This window comes from Papaver somniferum, chromosome 6, assembly GCF_003573695.1.
Source record: "Papaver somniferum cultivar HN1 chromosome 6, ASM357369v1, whole genome shotgun sequence".
In the NCBI taxonomy this organism is placed as follows: domain Eukaryota; kingdom Viridiplantae; phylum Streptophyta; class Magnoliopsida; order Ranunculales; family Papaveraceae; genus Papaver; species Papaver somniferum.
The window spans coordinates 101,401,979-101,426,837 of NC_039363.1; the positions used below are offsets into that span (position 1 = coordinate 101,401,979).

At 36.7% G+C, this 24,859-nt stretch overlaps 1 protein-coding gene across 1 annotated transcript; it reads left to right on the forward strand.

The window, feature by feature from the left end:
* The first annotated feature begins 520 nt into the window (after positions 1-520).
* On the forward strand, positions 521-6,439 carry LOC113288609 (transcription initiation factor TFIID subunit 4b-like). Its single transcript, XM_026537701.1, has 15 exons — positions 521-797; positions 889-991; positions 1,191-1,741; positions 1,825-1,920; positions 1,999-2,052; positions 2,158-2,982; positions 3,284-3,414; positions 3,527-3,614; positions 3,719-3,854; positions 3,976-4,031; positions 4,104-4,160; positions 4,245-4,388; positions 5,378-5,443; positions 5,546-5,804; positions 5,999-6,439. Exons 1-15 carry the CDS (start codon positions 759-761, stop codon positions 6,163-6,165), a joined length of 2,772 nt encoding a protein of 923 aa, XP_026393486.1. The 5' UTR covers positions 521-758; the 3' UTR covers positions 6,166-6,439.
* The last annotated feature ends 18,420 nt before the right edge of the window (positions 6,440-24,859 follow it).

Consider the following 24,859-nt stretch of genomic DNA (forward strand, 5'->3'; position numbering starts at 1 on the left):
CTTAAATCATCATCACCATGGAGTTAAAGTACCAACTATGTGTAGGAGATACAGAGATGAAGAATAAAAAAGCAAAGCAGAAGAAAAAAAATGGAGATGGTGAGGAGGCGCAGCCGCAGGAGAAGACAGTAGGGTGTGGGGAGAGTTAGAAAAGAAAGGGGAAGAAGAAACGAAAGGAAATGATTATTGTCTTCTAGGGTTTTGGTGCATTTATATCTTAAACGTAGGGATAAGATGAAACCTAGATGATCTGACGGTCAGGATTACATAAAAATTAATAATAAGGTCATATGGACGGGTTTACGGGTTGTACCCGCGGATTTACAGGCCGGAACGGGTTAACCCGTTTACTCATAAGCCGGCATTTCTCCAACCCTAACCCGGCTTGTTTAGACACCAGCCGAGCCGGGTGCGGGTTTTTCACGGGTCGGGCCGGGCAAACCCGCAGGTTTTGGCTTGTTTGCCAGCTATACTCTATATATATGTTAGGCAGCACGAAAATAGCATCGGAAATTGAACCTCTCCCTCCTCCGTCTTCTCTATCATTCAGAAAGTGTGCAACTAAATCGCCTGATTCCCCCTCTGTCTCTAACCCTATATATTTCAAACTTGTGACCCATCTCAGTGAACCTAAATTAATTCTTTTCTCCTTTCTCATTACATCTGGTGTGTTAAACCCTAGTTTAATTCCGGCTTATGACGAACCAATTTCAATTTAATTTTGTGAATTTGGAACGAAAACAATAAATTTGATCAGAATGGACCCTTCAATCATGAAGCTCCTTGATGATGACGAGGTTCGAGTTTTCTTCTTTTTCTTCTCAATCATGAAGCTCCTTTCGTTGGAATTAGAGATTTTAAATTTTGATTTTTTTAATGTGTTTGCAGGATGAAACTATACATTCTGGGGCTGACGTAGAGGCATTCACTGCTGCCCTAAATAGAGATATCAAAGGAGAACCATCTACTTCTGAACCAGTAGATACTACTGGTAATGCCATTGTTCTTTATCCCTAATCTTACAGAATTTAGGTAGAAAGATAAAAAGGAAACAACTTTACTTGAAAACACCCACAAATGTTTTGCCTTTTTAGGGTTTTTGTTTTAGTTTTTCTTTACGGGATATTTATGGGGTTACCTAGAGATTTAGGATTCTAATGTTCATTGCGTGTGTTAATTGGAAACTATAGGAGCAATGTCTCATGCGAATAATCCGGCGCTAAGCCAGACGTTTGAACAATGGCAAAATTCAGTTAGTAAAGAAAATGCCACGGGTCAAGAAGAAGGAATGAAGAATTCGGAACCGCAAGAGGAGAAACAATCAGCTGAAACTACTGATACAATGAAAAATGGAAGTAGCGCTGATAGTCAGCAGCAACAAAATGCGTCATCTCTGGAACACAATACCCTACCAGTAAAACAGAATCAGTCCCGTACTGATCAACTACAACCACAAGGGGAACAAAATGCACCTCAGGTTAAGCAAGAAAATGTGGCTGCTGTCAAGATGCCTGAACAAAGTACTGCTCAAGTCACAGAACAGCAGGTGATTTCAGCAAACCAGCAGCCATATCCTCAGTTGCAGAAAACGAATAATCCACCTGTGCCATCAGCAGAACAAGCAAATAGTGCACAGAGTAGGAACAAACAGGTACCATTTGGTTTGTTGCTTCCAACGATTATGCCACACCTCGAAAAAGATAAAGCCATGCAGCTTAATACACTGTTTACGAAATTGAGGGTGAGTCTTACCATTGACTATTTTGGAGAATTTCCTTGCTGCATTTTTGGGACGACCTAGTAATATACTGGTTATTGTATCAGAATAATGAAATTAACAAAGATGGATTCGTAAGGCATATGCGAAGCATTGTTGGGGACAAGATGCTTAGAATGGCAGTTCACGCTGTACAAACCAAGGCAAGTAGATAATAACATGTTTACAATTTGGTTTGACAAAATTATGCCTACTAAAATGGCCACATGTTGTTATTTCAGGAAGTGGCTAAAGAACATGCTGCTCGGAATGCACAAGCAGCCCAGCAATTTCAGGTAAGGTCTCAAACTTCTTATTGCATGCAGTATTACTTGTCAGATAATCTCTTATTGCTCCGCAGATCATAAAAACCTCATTTGTTCTCACATTTTCATTTGCAGGGTCAAAGACCTCCGACAGACTCGTCACAAGTTTCCAGTTCTACTGGTCAGTTACAGAACAATTCAAGCCTGTCGATCACAGAAAGGAACCCTCAAAATTCCACAGTGACGGAACATCAATCAGCATCGCAGGGAATGCACGGAAATCCAGTGCCGGCTGCTCCTATGAGCACGGTTAACCAAGAAAAGGAGCAGTCTGTTTTATTTAGAGGACTTACGAAGCATCAGCAACAGCATATGCATATTGCACAGCCATCATATTCAATATATGGTACTAATATGGGTAACTACCCTGCTCATGCATTTCCTGGGGCACCTACCGGTGCTGGATTAGCTTCTTTAAAACCCCAAACTCAAGATCCTCAAATGAGGCAGCCTCCATCCCATCACGGAATGGGATATACTCAAATGGGAGGGGCATCTCAGCCCATGAACATGATGAATGCACCCAAGTATGACGCCCAAACCTCTAATGGTGAACCAAAGAGATTCCATGGTGGGCCTCTTCCTCATCCGTCAAGCCAGTCCACTTTGCCACATACTCAATGGCAATCCTCCATGAACAAAGAGCAGAAAATTAGTGCTTTGCCTACAATGACTCCTGTAAAACAGGAATCAGCTGATCAGACTCAGGACCAGCAACAACAGCAGCAAAGATCTCAAACTTCTGCTTCCATGGGATCAGCTTCTTTTGGCGTCGTGACACGTGATCAAGGAAATACAGCCTCTGGAACAGAAATGTCATCTAGGATTCCTTTTCCAGCATCTACAACTACAATACAAACACACTCGGCTTTTGTTTCACAAGTGGACCCTGCAATTATGGTATTGCTTATCTTCTGATCTTCGTTCCACTGGTTTAATCTAGTCATATTATCTATTTCAAGCTATAAAACTATAATCTTGCCTGAGTGAATAACAATGTTACAAATAGTAGTAACAACAATCATAACACTATAAAGAATGTAAGTAGTTCCCATACCTATGAATTGCCTCAGACTTGAAGGATGAACCATTTATTAATATTTGGCAACTCATGCATTTGGGGGAGGCACTTTGAGAACACAAATCGTGTATGTGATAGTACATTATTTTATTCTTACGCTACTAAATTTTTTGGTGTCAGATAAATTCTCAAGTTACCTCTACAACTGCTCCACCCGGGGCTGGATTAAATACAAAGACTCCGCCAAAAAAAACTCTTGTTGGCCAAAAGAAACCAATCGATGCACTTGGAACTCCCTCACCTGTGGCAAGGTGACAGTTTGTTTTCTTGTTTATCTTTCTTGTGGAGGATATGGTATGTCCCTGCAATTTTAGCTCATTTATTATTATAATGTGTAATGGTAACGTATTTTTCTCATTACAGTAAAAAGCAAAAGGTATCTGGGGCATTTCAGGATCAAAGCATTGAACAACTTAACGATGTTACTGCTGTCAGTGGAGTCGATCTCAGGGTATGATCTATTGTTAAGTTTTTCCATGACGCCTGTCTTCTTTGCCTTCTGTGGTTAGCTGACAATTCTAGGTTTTCTATACGATTTGAATTCATAATTTACAGGAAGAGGAAGAGCAGCTATTATCTGCACCCAAAGATGATGGTAGGTCTTCAGAAGCAACTCGGAGGGTTGTTCAAGAAGAGGAAGAGAGGTTGATTTTGCAGAAAAATCCCCTGCAAAAGAAATTGGCGAAGATCAGTTAGGAGCTCCTTTTCTTTTACTCTCCTCTAATTCATGTGCCATTGCCAGTTCTGGATATAGTGCTAAATGTATAAATGATTTCTTAGTTGAATATTTTGCCTTTTGTTCTTGATGACAGTGTCAAAATGTGGTATAAAGAATATAAGCAATGATGTGGAGCGCTGCCTATCATTGGTGAGATACTAGTTTTGTCTTGCTTGTCTCATGTAGCTGTTTTAGATGTTTTCTTATGCAATTAAAATGCAGTGTGTGGAGGAGAGATTGCGTGGATTAATAAGTAATTTAGTGAGGATGTCAAAACAGGTATGTACATGTTTCTTTTCCCAGTGGTATGGTTGTGGGGCTGTAGATCATCTACTTATCTAAATCTTGGATGAAACTTTGTAGAGAGTTGATATTGAAAAGCCCAGACATAGAACTATCATTACCTCAGATGTTAGACGCCAAATCCAATTGATGAACCGGAAGGCCAAGGAGGAGTGGGAGAAGAAACAAGCTGAAGAAGCAGAAAAGCTCAGAAAAAGCAACGAAGTGAGTGGCCTGAGCTTTTAGTTTGAGTCAGTTTAATGCATTGAAAGTTCAAATGAAGTTGTTCTGGTTCCGTGCTGTACGTATTTAGTTTGATAAATCTATTTTGCTTTATAATAATATATATGTGTGGTTATGTGTGTCCTTTTACGTTATGCATTGGTTTCAACTCCATCTTGCTTTTGTGTTCATTTGGTTCATTACTGTTATGATACTTGGATGCAAAAGTGTTAGCAAGGTAATAGAGTTCCTCAGACATAAACTGTTGTTCACTAGAAAGTTAGATTGAATGGGATTTTTTTGTAGCTATCCTCAGTAACTTCAGCCATGATATAATGTTTCTGATCTTCCCTATTATATTGTGCCCGTGAGCTACTTTTAACCCTTTGTTAGTTCACCATGTTTGTTTCTTAAAGCATTATTTACTAATAGTACTGTTTGTTTATCGGAATACCAGATTGGTTAAATGTGAAAGTGGTTCTGTGAATTGGAAAAACATGGCTGGAAGGAAAGAGCACCATAGCATTGTGTTATACGAGTACTTTTTTTTTAGTACTCTTAACAGATAGATCCAGGACCATTTCCTGCACACTATGAAATTTTGTGTTGAAAAAGTTTGTCTATTATATTTTATTGACGTTTGCTGTTACCATTATGTTTTTTGCTAATCCGTTGTTACACCTAGTATGTAACTAAGTCTTCTTTGTTTGTCTTGTAGTTAAGCATTTCTATATCTATAATGAGTGCTAGCAACCATTGGTAGCGCCTCTTTTGTACATGTGGCACCTAGGGAAGCTAGCGAGTGATCTTTCCATCTGTATCTTGCAGTCTTTTAGGGGTTTCCTTGTAATTCCTATTCAGCTATTCATATTAGATGTATCGTTGCCATCTATATCCTTTTGTCAAGTAGCCATATGCTCATGCTTCTTTGGCATCTTTGTAAATTAATTAGGGAAACACCTAACTTGGTTTCGTAAATATGTTGATTGCAGGCTGAGGGAGTCACGGGGGCTGATGGTGACAAGGACAAGGATGAAGGCCGTTCTAAGGCACTCAAGGTATCAGTTTTAATATATGCCTGCAGAGCCCACCTGATCAATTAAGTGATTATATTCCTCCGGTAGAAGAAAAATTATTAAACTCCCCCTTTACGTTTGCAGGCGAACAAAGAAGAAGATGATAAAATGCGGACTACAGCCGCAAATGTTGCTGCTCGAGTTGCTGTTGGAGGGGATGATATGTTATCGAAGTGGCAACTTATGGCTGAGCAAGCCAGGCAGAAGCGTGAAGGAGGAACTGATGTGGTGTCAGCTTCTCAGTCTGGTAGAGATTCTAGTCGCCGGACTTTATCTAATCCTGGACGAGCTCTGAGGGACAACCAAGGAGCTGAAATCAGAGGCTCATCTTCTTCAGTATTTGGTATGCATGTTTAAACTGTTACTTATGAAAATGTCATATTTATGAAAGCTTACTATTTGATATTTTATGCCCAAAACTTTCTGTTATCTAATCGGTTTGGTTTTTATTGTTTAATGATTTAAATCAATTATACGGAATCCTTTGGTCTGCATTGGGCTATAAAGACTAACATCTCTTTCTATCTCTTGTGGTAGGGGGAATGAGGAAATTCGGGAGAGATTCAGTTCATACAAAGATAGCCCGGAGTATAACAGTTAAGGATGTAATCGCAGTCCTTGAAAGGGAGCCTCAGATGTCAAAGTCTACATTGATCTATCGCCTGTATGACAAGATACCTGGTGATACCACAACAGCTGAATAAAATCATAATGGGAGATGAAATGCAGGATCATAGGAAACTTGTGTAATAACCGTCATTAGTTAAATTGAGATGACAGGTTTCTTAGCTTATTGTTCCTATTAGTATCTTTTCTGCTATGTAAACTGTACATCAGTTGATATGTAGATTTCTGTAACATAAGTTGGTCACATAATTTATTGGGTTCGTCATTTGGTTCACTAGAGAAGTATTACTGTGTTTTGTAACTTATACGAGGAGACTGTTTGGATACCATTTTTAAGAAATTACTTTTCAATTTGTAGAAGTAAAAAAATCAAAAGTTGGAATCTAGGCACAAAAGTTAAAATTTTGTGAAGCAGCTTCTAGCTTCTGAAATTGAGTTATGCTTCCGGAGAATAATGAACTAACTAAAGCCGGAAAAGGGAGATGGATATAAACCATGTTATTATATTCACTATCGTCAGTGGTAAAATCATATAGAAAGAAACTTTTTAGACTGACCAAATTTTTTTTAACCTTTACCGGAAAACAACACTTCGACACGACGATACGGTCTCCCAAACACCCGGACCAAAAGGTCCATTTCTGGTGAAAATCGATATTTTCATATTTTTGAATGTCAATCTATTCCGGAAGGCAAGCTCTATGTGACATCAGAAAATGTAATCGAGTGTTTGTTTTACCGCGAGAATATCTCAGCCAGTAGAAGTTTTGGCAGGTAATTACTAATTAGAAGAGTACGTAAGACACCCCATTTCTGTAGCACATTATATATAAAAAGCCTAATTTAATTGCGGGCCATAAATATTAAATGGAGGCCATGACATTTTATTTGCATCTCAAAATTTTCAGGGGCGCATTAATCCGATCGTGAATATACTGTTTTATCCTTGGTTAATATTCTTTTTTTTTCAATTAACGATCCTAATTAACGACCCTTCATAGACATTAACGACAGTTTAGAGTCGTCACTGAAAAAATTCCAATACCATGACAACTCTAAACTGTCGTACATTTCCGCCATGAACGACGAAGATAACGACTCTTCTTAGAGATTAACGACTTCTGTAACGACACTTCTAAAACATTAACGACTGTTTACAGTCGTCATACATATAATCAAAACAATAACGGCTCTTTCAAAGGGTCGTCAGGGAATTGATTATGTTTATGACAACTCAAAACTGTCGTACATTTCCGCCATTAATGAATCGTCGACAGTTTAGAGTTGTCACTGAAACAGTCGAACATTAACGACCGTTTAGGATCGTCACTGAATATTCTTTATACCATGATGACTTTTCATACAGATCTGGGTAAAAAAAAAAAGATTCAGTCGAAAAATTGCAGACAGAAAATCTGGAAAAAAAAAAGAATTAAACTCTAATTAAATAAAATTATCACTAATTAATTAAGATTATCACTAATTATTTAGGGGAATTTCAGCCATTTAGAAAAAAAATTTATAAGGGATGACCCAAATTAGGGTGGGGTGACCTTTTTTGTCCTCTAATACTAGCCCCCAATTAAAGCAGCATAATAAGCTGAATAAACATCGTTTCAACAATTTGCAAGCTAACCAAGCAATGGATTTCTGGAAAAGTAAATGGAAATCGCCGGTATGTTGGAAAATACTACGAATCTACTAGTCATTTTAAAATATATATATATAGTATAAATAAAATAAAATGATGCGCCAACTTGCAACTGATCGATGAATCAATGGATGAGAATTGACTAGTGATTTCTAAGAAGTACTGCCCAGTAAAAAATGGCAGTTATTGACCCGAATCCTGGACTACCAGTTATTGACCCGAATCCTGGACTACCAACTGAAATTATGCCTAGCTAGCCATCTCTAGCGGAGTTCTCTATTCGATCTTTCTGGATATAAATAGATGTATGAAACTTGCATATATACTCAAGTGTTCTAATATTCAAGAAAAGAAAAAATAAAGAGAAAAAACATGGAAGCAGGCAAATATATAAAGAAGGAGGATCCGTGGACACTCTTAGATGGACATTATCATACATAACTGACATTGGTATTGCAAAAAGAAAATATGTCTCTCCATTTAACAGACACACAGGGTTGGTCTATATAACCACCAACCAACAGACAAGAGAGACAAACCATAGAGAACAGAGCACGTGTCTAACGGAAAGGTAAAGGGAAAAATAAATACAGATGGAAACGTTAACAGACTCAGGTAAAGGAGGTGTAAACAAAATACAATTACAAACACCCCCCCCCCCCCCAAGTTGTACTGGTTTGTAAGATAGTGAGAGCTGAAAACCTGCAGCTTGTCCTTCAATAGAGAGAAACGAGGTCCATGAAGTCCCTTAGTGAAATTTCAGCCAACTGATCAATGGTGGAGATATAGGAAACCTTCAAAGTCTTAGCTTGAACCAGTTCTCTTACAAAGTGAAATATTAATGCCATATGCTTCATCTTACTGTGGAAAACTGGATTAGAAGCAAGAGATAGAGCATTCATATTGGCACACTGCAGATGAGGTGGTGCAGGAAGAAAGATAAATAAATCTTTGAGCAGCTGACATAACCACACAATCTCAGCAGCAGAGTTGGCTAAGGCCCTGTATTCAGCTTCAGTAGTGGATCTAGCTACAATGGATTGTTTCTTTGAGCTCCAGGAAATGGGATTATTTCCAAAGAAAATGCAGAATCCAGAAGTGGACCTTCTATCATCAGTACTGTCAGCCCAATCAGCATCACTGAATCCTTGTAAAGTTTGAAGTCCCTTAGAGAAGAAAAGGCCATGATCCAAAGTTTCCTTAATGTATTTGACAATCCTCTTTGCTGCAGCTAAATGAACAGTGGTTGGTTGATGCATGAATTGACGGACTTGATTCACAACAAAGTTGATCTCGGGTCTGGTCCAAGTGAGATAATGTGAAGCTCCAACAAGATACCTGAACTTTGTTGGATTGGAGAGGAGAGTGCCATCAGAAGCAGATAGTTTGGTGGTGGTTGAAGCAGGGGTAGAGCATTCCTTAGCACCAACAAGATGAGTCTTGTCCAATAAGTCCAATGCATATTTAGTCTGACAAACAAATAAACCAGTTGCATTTCTTTTCACTTCAAGGCCTAAGAAGTAATGCAAAGCACCAAGATTCTTGACTGGATATTGAGTGCTTAGATAATCAATCACTGATTGACAAAATGCTGAAGAGGACCCGGTGATTAAAATGTCATAAACATACACTAGTAAGTAAGTAAGAATGGAGCCATTTTTGTAGACAAACAAAGATGTATCAGCAGATGAAGTTTGAAATCCCAGTTCAATAAGAGAGGCATGAAGTTTGGCATACCATGCCCTTGGAGACTGCTTAATACCATAAAGAGATTTATGTAGTTTGCAGACATATTCAGGATGCTCCTTGTCAACGAAACCTGGAGGTTGAGTCATAAAGACTTCTTCTTGTAGATCACCATGCAAAAATGCGTTACTAATGTCCAATTGAGTTAGGTTCCAGTTGAACTGAACTGAGAAAATCAACCTAATGGTTGTTGGTTTAGCAACTGGGCTAAAAGTTTCATGATAATCCAAACCCTCTTGCTGATGGAAGCCTTTGGAAACAAGTCTAGCCTTGAATGTATTCACAGAACCATCAGGATTTTGCTTTATCTTGTACACCTACTTGCAACCCACAACATTTTTGCCAGGGAAAGGAGGGACTTTAGTCCAAGTGCCATTAGTTTGTAAAGCACCATGCTATCTGTGCATTGCAGTAACCCATTTGGGATTCTTAATGGCCTGAGAAAAGTAAGTGGGAGTGAGAGGAAATGAAGAGTTGATATAAGCAGCCGGCAGTTTATGGTTTGTGGCAAAGTACATTTTGGGTTTAAAAATGCCAGATTTTCCTCTTGTAGTCATAGTATGAGAGTTAGAAGAAATGGACACTGTAGAGGATGGAGAATCTGTAGAGAGTGAGGGTGATGAGGATGTGAAGGTGGAAGGAGAAAAAGAAGTATCAGATGGAAAAGATGTAGGAGTGAGTAAAGAGGTGGAAGAAAGAGACAAGCTCAGCAATGTAGCATATGGAAAACAGTTCTCATTAAAGGTGACATGTCTAGAAATATAAACTTTGCCTGAGATGGGATCTAGACACCTATAACCTTTCTGTCTAGCAGCATATCCAAGAAAAACACAGTGAATGCTTCTGTGAGCAAGTTTGTTGGAGGTATAAGGTCTTAGCCATGGAAAGCAAGAGCATCCAAAACTTCTGAGAAAATAATAGTCACTTGTTCTTGAAAGGAGATAGAAAATGTATGGATCTATTGGGTAGCCTGTTAATGACAAAGTTGGCTGTGAGGAATGCATCAACCCAAAAGGAATCAAGGAGATGGGAGGTTATCAAAAAAGTTCTGCCAATGTATAGGGTATGTCTATGTTTAGCTTCTGCAACACCATTTTGTTAATAGGAATGAGGACAAGTGACCTCATGTTTAATACCATGAGTAGTGGTGAATAAGGCCAACTCATTATTGATAAATTCTCCTACACCGTATGATCTTATACACACAATTTTAGCAGATAGTTCATTCTGTATTTGAGTTTTGAAGTTAAAGAAAATAGTCTTGAATTCAGATTTGGCAGATAAAGGAAATAACCAACAAAACTTAGAGAAATCATCAATAATGTTAACATAATATGTGAAACCACTATTAGAGAGAACAAGGGAAGGTCCCCATAGATCCATATGAAGTAACTCAAGAGGTTTGCTAGTACAACTAGAATATAAAGTAAATGAAAGTTTATGAGATCTTCCTAGTTTACAACTATCACAGAAGATGGGTGAAGTAATTACATTTGGCTCATTTAAAGTAGAACAAACTCTTTGGAGAGTCTGAAAAGAGGGATGGGCAAGCCTATGATGCCAGATAGCTGAGGAAGACTTTATATTGTGGAGAGCTTTAAAGTTTGTGGAGTGAAAATTGATGGGATAAAGTCCATTTCTATGTGGTCCCTGAAGCAGAATCTTCCCACTCTGAAGATCCTGCACAGAATAACCAACAAGAGTGAAGGTTATAGAGCAATGATTGTCACTAGTGAATTTATGGACAAATAGAAGATTAGATGTGGTTTGTGGAACATGTAGTATATTTTGTAGTGTGAACTGACTAGAAGGAGTGGAAATAACAGAGTTTTCAATGGAAGAAGTGGACATACCTTCACCAGTAGCAGATTGTATATACTCATATCCATCATAAGAGTAGTTAGAATAATAGTTCGACCATCCATGTTAATAAGGAAATATTATAATAGTAATTACAGATGATAATCAAAGTAATAAATAATTTTAATAAAGTAGTTAGCATTTATCAATTAGTATCATATTGAGTTTAACTTAACTAAAATGTCAATGGGGATATTTAACGATAAAGAAAAATAATGATTATGATTAGATCGCTACTGAAAATTGTTAACACTTACATATGGTTAAGTTTTATAAATTAAACTAATGACAAATTAGGAATAGCTGTTTTGTATTTGAACTAGACGGTTAAGATAATACTTAAAATTTATAAAATAAAAAGACACTTGTTAGAAAACTCAAATTCACTAGTGACAATCATTGCTCACCTTATAGAAATAATACCATCTCTTGTCTAAGCGCAAAACAACATGAAACAAACCATAAACCTATATGGCTCTCTACAACTAAAATTTGTAGCTCTAGGTTCAACTACACTGATTTAAATTCTATCAAATAGGGAAGTCTAAGTTTCTTAACTAATTTCTATTTTATAAGATATTTGTCTATCACTTTAAGGAAGAATCCTACGAATCTTTCTAAGTGAAATTATATCCATCGGTTTCTCAAAGAGTTATACTAAACTTCTATGATCGGTCATCTCTGAATGCAGTTGCCCTGTCAAGGTTGGCCAATCCCAATAATGCCTTCCTACGAACAGAGAAAACACAACCTTCACTATTCCCCAGTGCTGGATTAACTAATTGTTAATTTATTAAAATTAATTAGTCTCTAAAATATTATCGCAACTGGTGTAAGTCTGATAAATTTTACTTCGTAAAATATAATAAATGTTCACGTTATTTTAAACAATTTTGTCATCTGAATTTATTTATTTATTTACTTCTTTTACCAATATAAGTAATCACAATTCGATTTTACGTCAATTTATAATATTTGATAATGTTAATTTTACTGTAATACCATATATACATTTTTCAAATATTATCTATTATAAATTTCCTACTAATTTAATTACTCAATTACTTTTATCAACTGTGTTATTATTCTCATTATTCTTAAGTTGATAGTCCAGTTGGTACACTAAACCTTAATCTTCTAAATATAATGTTACAGTCACGTAAGGATTGATATAACAGATTTTTATTTATTCATCTCGAATTCGTATACTATATCTTGTTAAAGATTGTCGTTCGTAATTTAATATGATTTAAATTTAAGTCTGCGTAAAATTATATTATGTCTTAATAGTCTTTAGATTTTGCTATCAAAGTGAAGTATCTTATTAATATACGAATTTATTTTCTTTTAATTCTAATATTACACTAAGCGTCAGAATTCTATTATTACTATTTCATGTATATTTGTTCCATTTTAAAGAGTTACTGGATCATTTACTAGACTAAAGATAATTTCGATACAAGAATTCTAACAAGTGTCTTTTTATTTTATAAATTTTAAGTATTATCTTAACCGTCTAGTTCAAATACAAAACAACTATTCCTAATTTGTCATTAGTTTAATTTATAAAACTTAACCATATGTAAGTGTTAACACTTTTCCGTAGCGATCTAATCATAATCATTATTTTTCTTTATCGTTAAATATCCCCATTGACATTTTAGTTAAGTTAAACTCAATGTGATACTAATTGATAAATGCTGACTACTTTATTAAAATTATTATTACTTTGATTATCATCTGTAATTACTATTATAATATTTCCTTATTAACATGGATGGTCGAACTATTATTCTAACTACTCTTACAAATATTATTGAGTCCCAAAAATATTATTAACATTTATGTGATTATAAATTATTGACCCTACATACAAGTCAAAGTGCTTAATAAGTCTATAATACTAATCTCACTATTTATTTATTTATTTATTTATTTTTAATATTGGATTGTCTACGTGTTTATACTTTTCAGATTAATTATTCTCAAATCCTTATTAGCTAAAGTTATTGGTGTACCCTACAATTCTTACTTCATTACAAACAAACAAACAAATCAATCAAACAAATAATTCTTTTAATTGTAGATAGTTTTTAGTGATTAAGATTTATCTCACAACCCAACCCAGTTCTAAACTAATCTAGTTCACTAACTGGCACTGGCTATTCCTATTGTCACCCATATAAGATCTAATAGTGAGCTCTGATACCAACACTGTAGCGCCCACTAAGCTAGCAGCTGATTAATCCAAGAGATTAGCTAAATAGAGAGGCACTACAAATCTAATTCAAATACTTAAACATTCAATTAAGAAATCTGCTACAAAACTTATCCCAAAACTAACCCCGCTCAGAATATATATACATGAACTTCACTCAAATGATACATATACATTAGTCAATTGGTTTACAGATACAATAGACAACATAATAAACATAGCAGAAGTTAACTAATTAACGGAGTTGCGCAACTCTGATCGTCTCTGAAAACTGAAAGTGGGAATAATTAACATTTAACTTCTAAGTAATCATACACAAGATTAAGAAAAACAATACTGTTCTTCCCAGACATTAAATAGTGACCAAGTCACTGAGATACACAGACACGAATATGGACAAGCTCTTTCTTCAAACAATGTATACTATGGTTGTGCAATTCCGAACTCGCAAATCCACACCTAATCGTAAATATGGATGTCGACAATTCCGAACTCGCAAACTGTCGACCGATATAAGCATAAAAGCAGAATTCATGTAGATATAAATGTGAAAGAGCATATCCTCACAGAAGTAAACAAACATGTATATGGACAAACTCCTTCTTCAAACAATGTATATTATGGTTGTGCAATTCCAAACTCGCAAATCCACACCTAATCGTAAATATGGATGTCAACAACTCCGAACTCGCAAACTGTCGACCAATATATCATAAAAGCTCTAGGTATAAATGTGTAGGAGCGTATCCTATATACCACGCGTGGAAATTCTTATTTCCCATAACAATTCATATTGACCACAACACATTATAGGTCATTTCCAAACCATGGAAAGATTAACAGAATCAACAAAATTATCATAAAACAAATTAAACAATGCATAGAACGCACAAACAGAAAAACATGAGTTTGTTAAACATAAACTGTTGTAAAGGAAAACAATAATGGTTACCAAAGAGTCAAATGTATTCCCACCTGTTTTGATGACAATCCATGCCTACCTTGAGATCCACGATCCACTGGTTCATCCTTTGAATCGATCGTTGTTAATATAGACTAACTGTTAACCACACAAGAAGTCTAAGAATCTAGCCAAAAGGCTCACACAAGAATCATACAAGTCTTTCTAATGATTCTAGGCCCATTTAAGGTTCTACATCTTTTATTCATCTATCTTTAGCATAGCTAAGGTTTACTAATTGAATTAGGTTGGTTCTATAGTCCATTAGCTAAGTCTTACGAGTATTTAAAACTTTGTAGAAGGGAATGAAAGCTAAATTAGACCATAAAGGTCCAATACATCAAAATAGAAAACTAACTATAAGCCCAAGCCCAACAAACCATCTCCATAAACTAAGGCCTGGTCAAACTGATCAGTTAACGGTCTACAACGGTCAAACAAACGGTCACAGGGTTCAACTAACAGTCCACGTCAAGTCAAAGTCCACGGTCAGATAAGTCAAACAGGAGTCGGTCAACGATCCGACTCGGGTCAAGATATGGAAACTCAGAGAGTTAACTCAGTCAGATTGACAGAGTCAGGAGTACTAGGTCAAATCAGCTAAGAGCATAATCAGTCAGATAATCTGACTGGGATGACTAATAGGTCTAAATATAGAAACATAAGTTTATAACATGTTCATTCCTACTTCAATTCTACCAAAATAAACACAAATATCAATTCATTCATTTAAAAGCAACTTCAAACTACAAATACAACTTCGCTTACCTGCAATTGCAGTAGATGCAAGCTCTCATTGAGATTACCCACTGTGATTCTATAACTACTATTGCCAACATAACACTTCAACTCCAAACCCCGGCTTACAATTGACAATTCCACTTACACCTCCTATCTGCATTACAATTCAGATATACTCATCTTCTCCCATTCCTTGTATCCATCAACATACCACCACCACTTCACCAGATTGTAGTATCACCACCTACAGGCCTGTAAAGCCACTACTGCATACTGACACGTATGCTACAATCAATCTCAGATTCTTGTACACTCCATTATCTACAGATCATCTCAACAAAACCATATGTTATACAATTTCACTATTTCAAACCAACAACTGCTAGACCGATTCCCTAACTGAATTAACATCAGTGCAACAAACTCCATTTCTACAATCTCAAACACACAGACATTGCCCCTATCTCTAGCCACTCACATTCTCCGCAACTCCAACATCACTGCCATTTCAATTCCAGTTCCAGACAACCATCATTTCACATTAATTCCTACAATTCATCTCGAAATCTCTCCAGTCCTTCTCAAACAACCTCAATCACTAACCACAGTACCTCCGTTGCACACATTCAACTAACCTACACTTAATTTACAACCACCAATCTAACTTCACTATGCGTCTCCACCAGCAACTAGTTACAACTACAACCCAACTGCATATTCACCATCTCCAGCTCTTCACTGCCTCCATATTCAGTTCATGGTAATACATTATTTCTCCAGTTCCACTAACTAAACAATATCTCAAATCAATCTCATTTACCATCATATCTCAACAACAATCAACTCAACACATTCTTACACAACCAGATATACCAGTTTCCTGTAGTGTAACATACATCCAGACTACAACCCCTCAATTCAGTTCATCCATCCTCAACACAGAAACACAATCAAGCCTCCTGCAACTCAAACCAACATTTCACTTCACCAATATTTTCATCTTATACCTACAACAATCATTCTCATGGCAAGTACCAAATTCTCTACTAGTTCAACAACATCTTCATCAACATATCATAACATCATCCATTCTCAAACACATAAGATCAACCGTATAAACAGATCAATACAGATATTTAAAATTCAACAATTAACTTACCCAAGTGTCAGCAACTTCTAAATTGTTGTTCCACTCACCACCTCCACATGAGAGATCCAACTTGACCAAACTCGACGATCTTCTTCACCTTCTTTAATTCTCAGAAATCCTAATTCTTTGAGTCTTCTCTGAGTTTAATAGTTAAACTCCAATTTATCTTCTCTGCTTATTCAGTTCAACTTTAATCAACATCAAAACTCATCTGATACTTCAACAATCATCTAATTACTCTTCATCCTTAATCTTAATTCCTCAATTGTTCAATACCCATCTCAATTCCCCGTTTCTAAGGTTCAATTTCATCTTCTATAACTTCTTTGAGATATTCATACGAAACCCTAACTTCAACAATCTCAAATTAATTTTCTTCTTCGGAACATCCTCTTAAAACCCATCCTTAATCATCCAGTTTCATATTCAATTTCATCTAAATCCTCTAATCAATTCCATTCTCCTCAAAAACCCTAACGTTTCATTTCGTCATTAAAACCACTTCTAAACTTCAATTAAATGATAACCCTTTGCTCTTCCATCAACCATAACTCTAAATTTTATCTTTAAAATCTCCAGATCCTAAATCAAATCTAAAGCTCTAATTTTATCATCTCAAATTCGAGACCTAACTGTTCTGCTTCACACCCAACAAACAAACTATCTTCCCTATCATCTAGCAGCATCACCAGATAATTTTCATCAAACAATTCTCACTTGTACCTCGCAAAACTCTCGTAGACGAAGGGAATGAAGAATTGAAGAACGAAGCAGAAGGAGAAAGAAGCAGAAGAACGAATAGTAAGAATGAAAAGGAAAGGAAAGTATGAAAGTTATCTTCAAGGTCTGGGGATAAGGCCGACCCAATTTGATGACACCTCCACTTGCTTCGACACGTGCATCCACAAGGCAAAATCCGAAATTACTATTTTACCCTCCGAAAACAAATTGATAAATCTTCTTCACCTAGTGTCCGAGTGACACGTTCGAGTACTCCATTCTGCGTAACTTTTCGAGATCTATCCAACAGTGCTAGTTTCGTATCTAAATCGTTGTTAGATTAATTCCTATTAATTAACATTCATGTTAAACTAATCGAGTTATTATCAGCTAATACGTTTCTTGACTAGTCTAATAGCGTTGACGAGCTTGAGAGTACTTACAACCTTCTTTACTATTCACACCCAAGGGCGTCACCTGCTAAGGGGAACCCTACTCTGGATAAGGGCACCCTTCTCCATCGTTTAAACATTGCAAAATGGCGGGAACCTATTTCAGTTTGTTGTGTACTATTCTGTTGGATTTTCGGAGGGATTACAATGAGATTCAATCACTGATTTCAATTGGGATGATCTTGATAAGCCCATACAATGTTGGTATGGGTGTTCGAATGAATTTATTTGGGTTAGATAATCCGTTGGGATGCAAAGCAGGAGAAGCTAGTTTTCTTCGGTTTTCAAGGAAAGATTCGACAGAGATTTACTTGGATATTTTCACGGATTCGGACTTGTATGGGCCAGTTGAGTCACAACAGGATTGGTATGTGTTTTTGAATATCGTAAAACTTGGGCTGTATGCGTGTCAAGTTGGATAACATAAAGATGAGGTATTCACGGGATTTCTTGGGTTTATTCTGAGAAAGTGACGTGCAGAGTTGTTCCATGCAGTGAGTTTAAATTTGTCCGAGATGAGTAGCAGAGTGTTGGAGTGTGCCAGTTGCAAGATAACACAGGAGAACGCGTGAAGAAAATAAAAAGGGAAAGAAATATTCTCGTATCTGCACAGAATTGGAGAGAGAATTTAATGGAGTTAATACGGAAGATTTGATGCTGGTGAGGTATAAAAAGGTCCCTGGGATGTCTTAGAAGGGGGATGGAGAGTTAGTGGTGAAAATAGAGGTGATTTCTGAGCTGCAGAGAAGAAATCAGAGGTTGCAGAGTCGTCTCTGCTGCTGCTTCACCTCAAGAACACGAAGAACATAAGACACGCGAGAACAGTCGTTGTGCACAGTGACAACGACAGGTAGTTATTATCATTCTCTGTAACAGCTCGGTTGTAACAAAAATAAGTGTTGCAAACCCGGTTTGATAATTTTCCCTCCATTTTCATCTTTGTAAACACCCTTTGAGCAATAAAAATAAATTTTGAGTGTGTTTCCAATATGTGGAGCTAGACCCCATCACTGGGAGGACGGAGGAGGCTGTTTTTCGTTCATGTGGTAATTAAAATAATTCTTTTATAATTATTTGCATAGAATTTAATTGCTTTATGATTTCTATTAATTATTTGTTATTTTGTTTGATGTCGCATGCTTAGTTTTAATTACTTTTGATGCGTCATGCTCACAACTTACAACTAATGTTTTATGAATCTACTTTGACAAAAAATATAGTTATTGTTTCTTCTGTTTTGAGCTATAAATGTTTAGGATTAATTTATGAACCCATGAACATGAAAAACAGTAAAATCCCGAGTCCCGGTAAATTCTTCATCCTGTGACCTTTCTTTTTTGTATATATTTTCTTATATTTAGTGTTTTTTATATTTAAGCCTAGAATTAATCTCAAACAATTTCGAGTGAACGACAACTCTACTTACCACTATTTAAAATTCGATCAATTTTTGGCGTCGCCGACGCAGACTTGTGTATAGATTTGTTTTTAGGTTTTATTTTTGTTCTTTTTTATGCGTTTTTGGATTTCTTGTTTGCTTTCAGATTTGGAGCTGAGCTAAAGAAAAAGAGAGAAAGTGCTGAAAAGAAAAGCGAAGCTAAAGAAGGAATCCAAAAGGAATAAAGAAGAAGATTTTGTATATAGTTAATTTTTTTTTTCATTTTTTTTTCTTTTATTTTATTTTTAGAAACTGTAAATAGGATTTTGTTTTTGTAATTTTTTCTTTTTATTTTTGGACTTTTTGGACTTTATTTTTGGGACATTCTTTTTAAAACCCTAAGGAAGGGTTAATTTAAATAAAACTGCTGCAGGGAAGGACGACAGTTGCGGTACTGTCTCGGCCCCTCAGGTTCGTACACTGACATAGGAGTCGGTGGCCTGAGTCGACTTCAACGGTTCAACCCCCGTCTAGAACGGGAGGTAAGTTTTTCTGAACACCCGCGAACCCCCTGTCAGTGGGTTTATTTTGTATTGATAATGTCGAACTGGTATTACAATAGCCAATACAACGAATATACGACTGATTTTCAAAATTGACATTACTTTGACCATAGTGTGAATAGTGGTTGGGAACGCTAATCTTTTGAAGGTTATGGCCCATACCATGGTGAGCCCAATTACTATCCACATGCCCACCGGTCATACGAGCAAAATTCCTATAATTCCTCTTCTCTAGATGAGGCACGTAAGATACTTGAGTCAACGCGTAAGTTACTTGAGTTGACACATAAGTTAGCGGACATAGATGACTTAGTTATGGACGAAAGAACTGTAACGGTGAGTGAAACTTCTTTAGAAGATAACCTCAGGAAGTTAGATGAGTCAACATGTAAGTTAACTGAGTCAACACGTGAGTTTGCTGAGTCAACACATAGGTTAGAGTTAGAGACGGAAGAAATAATTGCTCGAATTACTCTTGATTGCCAATACATTCTTTCCAATATCACCCGTGAAAATGAGAACAATTTTTATAATCAGGATGACGAGGTTAGAATTGGTAACACTACTTGTTTAGATGAGGTTCGATCATTTTCATGTTATTATAATGATGATTATGATGAGGATAGTATTGATGAAGAATCTGAAATATATAGGCATAGTGATGAGGAATCTGTTACTCCCAATGAGATTTATAATGATAATGTTAATTCTAGTACAAATCCAAATAATTTTAATAATTATTCACCTATTCAAAAGGACTAGGATTTGACTAGAAATATCCCTGTTTTAGACGATGTAGTATTTCCTTTTCACGAAGCCAACGAAGGTTTAGAGGAACGAGTTTATTTTGAGTCTCGCGATTTAGAAACAATAGTCTTAGACAAAGAAAGTGAACTCGTAGAGATGAGTGAGGATGAGCCTGACTTAGAAGAATCAATTGACCATTTCCAGGAATCTGATGACCTAGAAATTAGGGAAGTTGTGACTAGTGTTTCTAGAGACACTGAAAACTCTAAGTTTAGGGGTGATTATCATTCTCCATGTGCTTTAACTCTTAGAAAGGCCCCTCACTTGGGACTTGATATATGTGCCTCAACCATTTTACAAGATTATCTTCATACACGTTTTCCTGAACCTAGTGATGTCCATAGGGAAGTTCAGTTGTTAGAAACCCATCGTATGGTTAATGTGGTTTACCCAGGCTATGATACCCAAATTTATTTTGTTTTCCCACCAAAAACTTTTACTCCAATTATGGAAACGTATAAGTTTCAGATGTGTCAATTATTAAGTTTTGAGACTAAACCTAATTACTTTAGGATATTAGGGTCGACACATTTGCCTAAGGAAGACCACCATTCTTATTGTGGTTAGTTGTGTAAGTAAAAAATGATTGACTTAGAGGACCCTCAATTATTCGGGTTATTATTATGTGCTTCTAAGTTTTTATTTGAGTTTTTCCATATTCTAGAACCTGAACATTCGGATCTAACTTATGAGGAAACACAACCCATGAATTTTTTTTATCTAGACCCAGTTATAGAACCTGAACCTGAACCACAGCTAGATGTAGTTGTCTTAAACATGAAACTAGACAAGGGTGTGCTTTATTTGTTAATTTTCTTGGCATGTTGCAGATTCACTTTACTTGTGATAGATCTATTTGGTTTTGATGACCCACAGATATTTCAACTATTACTTTATGATTTTATAAGGTGACTAATCCTTTCTTGGTATGGCTGAAGACGTTAAACTTAGCACTTCTTGGGAGGTAACCCAATCTCATGCAACATGGTAATATCTTTCCTTGACTATTTTGCTTCAAGTGGTAACAATTTCTCCTTGTTCGTGCTTTTAATTTTATCTTTAGAACATTGAGGACAATGTTAGATTTAAGTTTGGGGGTATGAGAGAAACATTTTAGTTCCAGTATAAATAAACTCCATAGCCTAGAAATTTATGCCTATTAAGGATAGCACTAATCAATCTAAGTGGATGGAAGCATCTTGGTTATAGGAGTTGAGGAATCAATCTGATTAGATGAAAATATCTAAAGAGTCTATTCATAAAAGCACAGAGCTCAGGTGTTAGGAAAAAAAAAACATGGTAGTTTTGCCATATCTCGTTGAATCCTGATCATTTCTATTTTTTTCTTTTCTTTTAAATATGTTTCTAAGTGATTTGGTGGGGCACACGAATCAACTTGTTACCACTGCTAGGTTGAAATAAAGTGACTGAGTTATAACAAAAAATAAAAATAAAATGACACCAGACCATCAGACCAGCCGGAATAAATTTAATAAAGTCGACCGCTGGTTCCCTTGTATATGCCAGTTGTGTTGACCTATAATTAAGATTATCACCCAGTTGGTCCCCTTGTATATGCTAACTGTGTTGATATTAGTCAAACCGGTATCTCAGTCCATTAGGATAGGTTCATCCTAGTAGTGGCCTTCAGAAAGATATGGGAAACACCGTTCACCTTAGTCAACATCAAAACCATCTATATTTTTTCTCTATATCCATCTTATTAATCTATCCATGTGATTGGTTGACTCCGGTTATGATATCCAGAAACTATCTGAGTAGAGCTCTGTCCCTTATATATGAATTTTAGTACGCTTGAGTTCATGCTCGTGTACAACAATTGGAATTTCACATCAGGGTACTTCCTCCTATAGTCAATGAGAGTATGCCAACCAATGAGATTCTTTAGTGCCTTCCAAGGTTCAGCGTAGATAACTAGGGTCTGGAGTAAAGGTTTTGTGGGTACACCTCTGGTAAACGCTCCCGAGACTATAACTCGGTCACTGGGATTTTATTTTTCTAGATTAGATTTGCTCGTGGACTAGCAAATAATAAGTTTTGGGGTATTTGATAGACGCATTTATGTGTCTAATTTGTCCTCAATTTTATATATTGTTGGTACTCGATTTTATACTTATTACGGTGTTTTGTGTATTTGTAGGTATTTTTGGAAAAATCGGCTCGAAAAGCTTTCTAAAGCACCCGGAGTACATGTGTTATTTGGACTCTCACATTTGGATAAGGGGTACTCAATTACTAAGGGGCACCTCTTTCGATAAGGGCCACCTTCTTTACTATTCACACCCCAGGGCGTCACCTTCTAAGGACACCCCTACTCTGGATAAGGGGACCCTTCTTCATCGTTTAAACATTGCAAAATGGCGGGAACCTATTTCAGTTTGCTGTGTACTATTTTGTTGGATTTTCGGAGGGATTACAGTGAGATTCAATCACTGATTTCAATTGGGATGATCTTGATAAGCCCAGACAATGTTGGTATGGGTGTTCGAATGAATTTATTTGGGTTGGATAATCCGTTGGGATTCAAAACAGGAGAAGCTAGTTTTCTCGGGTTTTCAAGGAAAGATTGGGCAGAGATTTACTTGGATATTTTCACGGATTCGGACTTGTATGGGCCAGTTGAGTCACAACAGGATTGGTATGTGTTTTTGAATCGTAAAACTTGGGATGTATGCGTGTCAAGTTGGATAACAGAAAGAGGAGGTATTCACGGGATTTCTTGGGTTTATTCTGAGAAAGTTACGTGCAGAGTTGTTCCATGCACTGAGTTTAAATCTGTCCGAGATGAGTAGCAGAGTGTTGGAGTGTCCCAGTTGGAAGATAACACAGAAGAACGCGTGAAGAAAAGAAAAAGGGAAAGAAATATTCTCGTATCTGCACAGAATTGAAGAGAGGATTATATGGAGTTAATACGGAAGATTTGATGTTGGTGAGGTATAAAACGGTCCCTGGGATGTCTTAAAAGGGGGATGGAGAGTTAGTGGCAAAAACAGAGGTGATTTCTGAGCTGCAGAGAAGAAATCAGAGGTTGCAGAGTCGACTCTGCTGCTGCTGCACCTCAAGAACACAAAGAACATAAGACACACAAGAACAGTCGTTTTGCTACAGTGACAACGACAGATAGTTATTATCGTTCTCTGTAACAGCTCGGTTTGTAACAAAAATAAGTGTTGCAAACCCGGTTTAATAATTTTCCCTCCATTTTCATCTTTGTAAACACCATTTGAGCAATAAAAATGAATTAAAACAATTCTTTTTACAACTATTTGCATAGAATTTAATTGTTTTATGATTTTTATTAATTATTTGTTATTTTGTTTGATATCGCATGCTTAGTTTTAATTACTTTTGATGCGTCATGCTCACAACTTATAACTAATGTTTTATGAAATCTACTTTGGCAAAGAATAGAGTTATTGTTTCTTCTGCTTTGAGCTATAAATGTTTAGGATTAATTTATGAACCCATGAACATGAAAAACAGTAAAATCCCGAGTCCCGGTAAATTCTTCATCCTGTGACCTTTTTTTTTGTATATATTTTCTTATTTTTAGTATTTTTTATATTTAAGCCTAGAATTAATCTCAAACAAGTCCGAGTGAACGACAACTCTACTTACCACTATTTAAAATTCGATCAATGTTGTCTCCAAGTTCCCAAGCGACGTGAAAGCAAGTACACTAAAACCATACCCATGTGTCAAACATTTTTCAGCATATTTATTTCGTTTACGAGTAATAGCTGCTGCAGTAGCTTGGCCTGGCGTGAAATTACGATACCCATTCCCCGCAAAAGGAGACACGCCTGTGACTTCAAAACAAACATTACGTCCGCACTCCCAATTATAGATTAAAATGTCAGCGGGGCGCATAACATTATTGTTGTTCGATAAACAACCAATAACGGCCCCTTTTCTAGCAGCCACACCTTCCTTATAGTACAAGTCCGTAAAAAGGTCTCTCACCAAATTATGCCTGAACTTAAGCCTAATGTCGCTTGCCAATGGAGAGCGTGATCAGCGAAGCGATCCATAATCCTTTGGCAACTAGCACAGGTACTATTGTCTTCGAATAAAGGAATGCCGAAGCGATACTGAAGCACAGATCGGAACTGACAGGGGCCAATAGCTTGGTTGAGGCCGGCTATAGGTATAGATTTAAGGTAATCTTGTGCATTGACTAGCCTGTTACTCTGTTATAATATAGAATCATGCCCAGTCATAGAAAAGGTGTTGGGTATCTCCCTTGTAATAGCCTCAAAGAAACGAACTGCCAGAAGATGCATAGGCTGTGGGGCAACGTCATTGATGCTAATAGTCTGAGGAGATAAACGACACACTTTCACATAATTGTCAAGGGCATGCTGGTAATGCGGGCTGAAATCAGGGTCTGTAGAGCTGCCTAGGATCTTGTTTTGCAGGTAGTGTGTCTGAAAACACGATGCAAGGTAGCATTACTGCGACGTGTCTTCCATTGTATAAACACCGAGGCCTCCATCCTTGATG

Bases quoted from the DNA above. Each gene is read 5' to 3' on its own strand.
- LOC113288609 (XM_026537701.1), top strand. From the start codon at position 759: ATGGACCCTTCAATCATGAAGCTCCTTGATGATGACGAG. The intron at 3,415-3,526 runs GTGACAGTTTGT...TTCTCATTACAG, and splicing joins ACTCCCTCACCTGTGGCAAG to TAAAAAGCAAAAGGTATCTG. The intron at 4,032-4,103 runs GTGAGATACTAG...ATTAAAATGCAG, and splicing joins TGGAGCGCTGCCTATCATTG to TGTGTGGAGGAGAGATTGCG.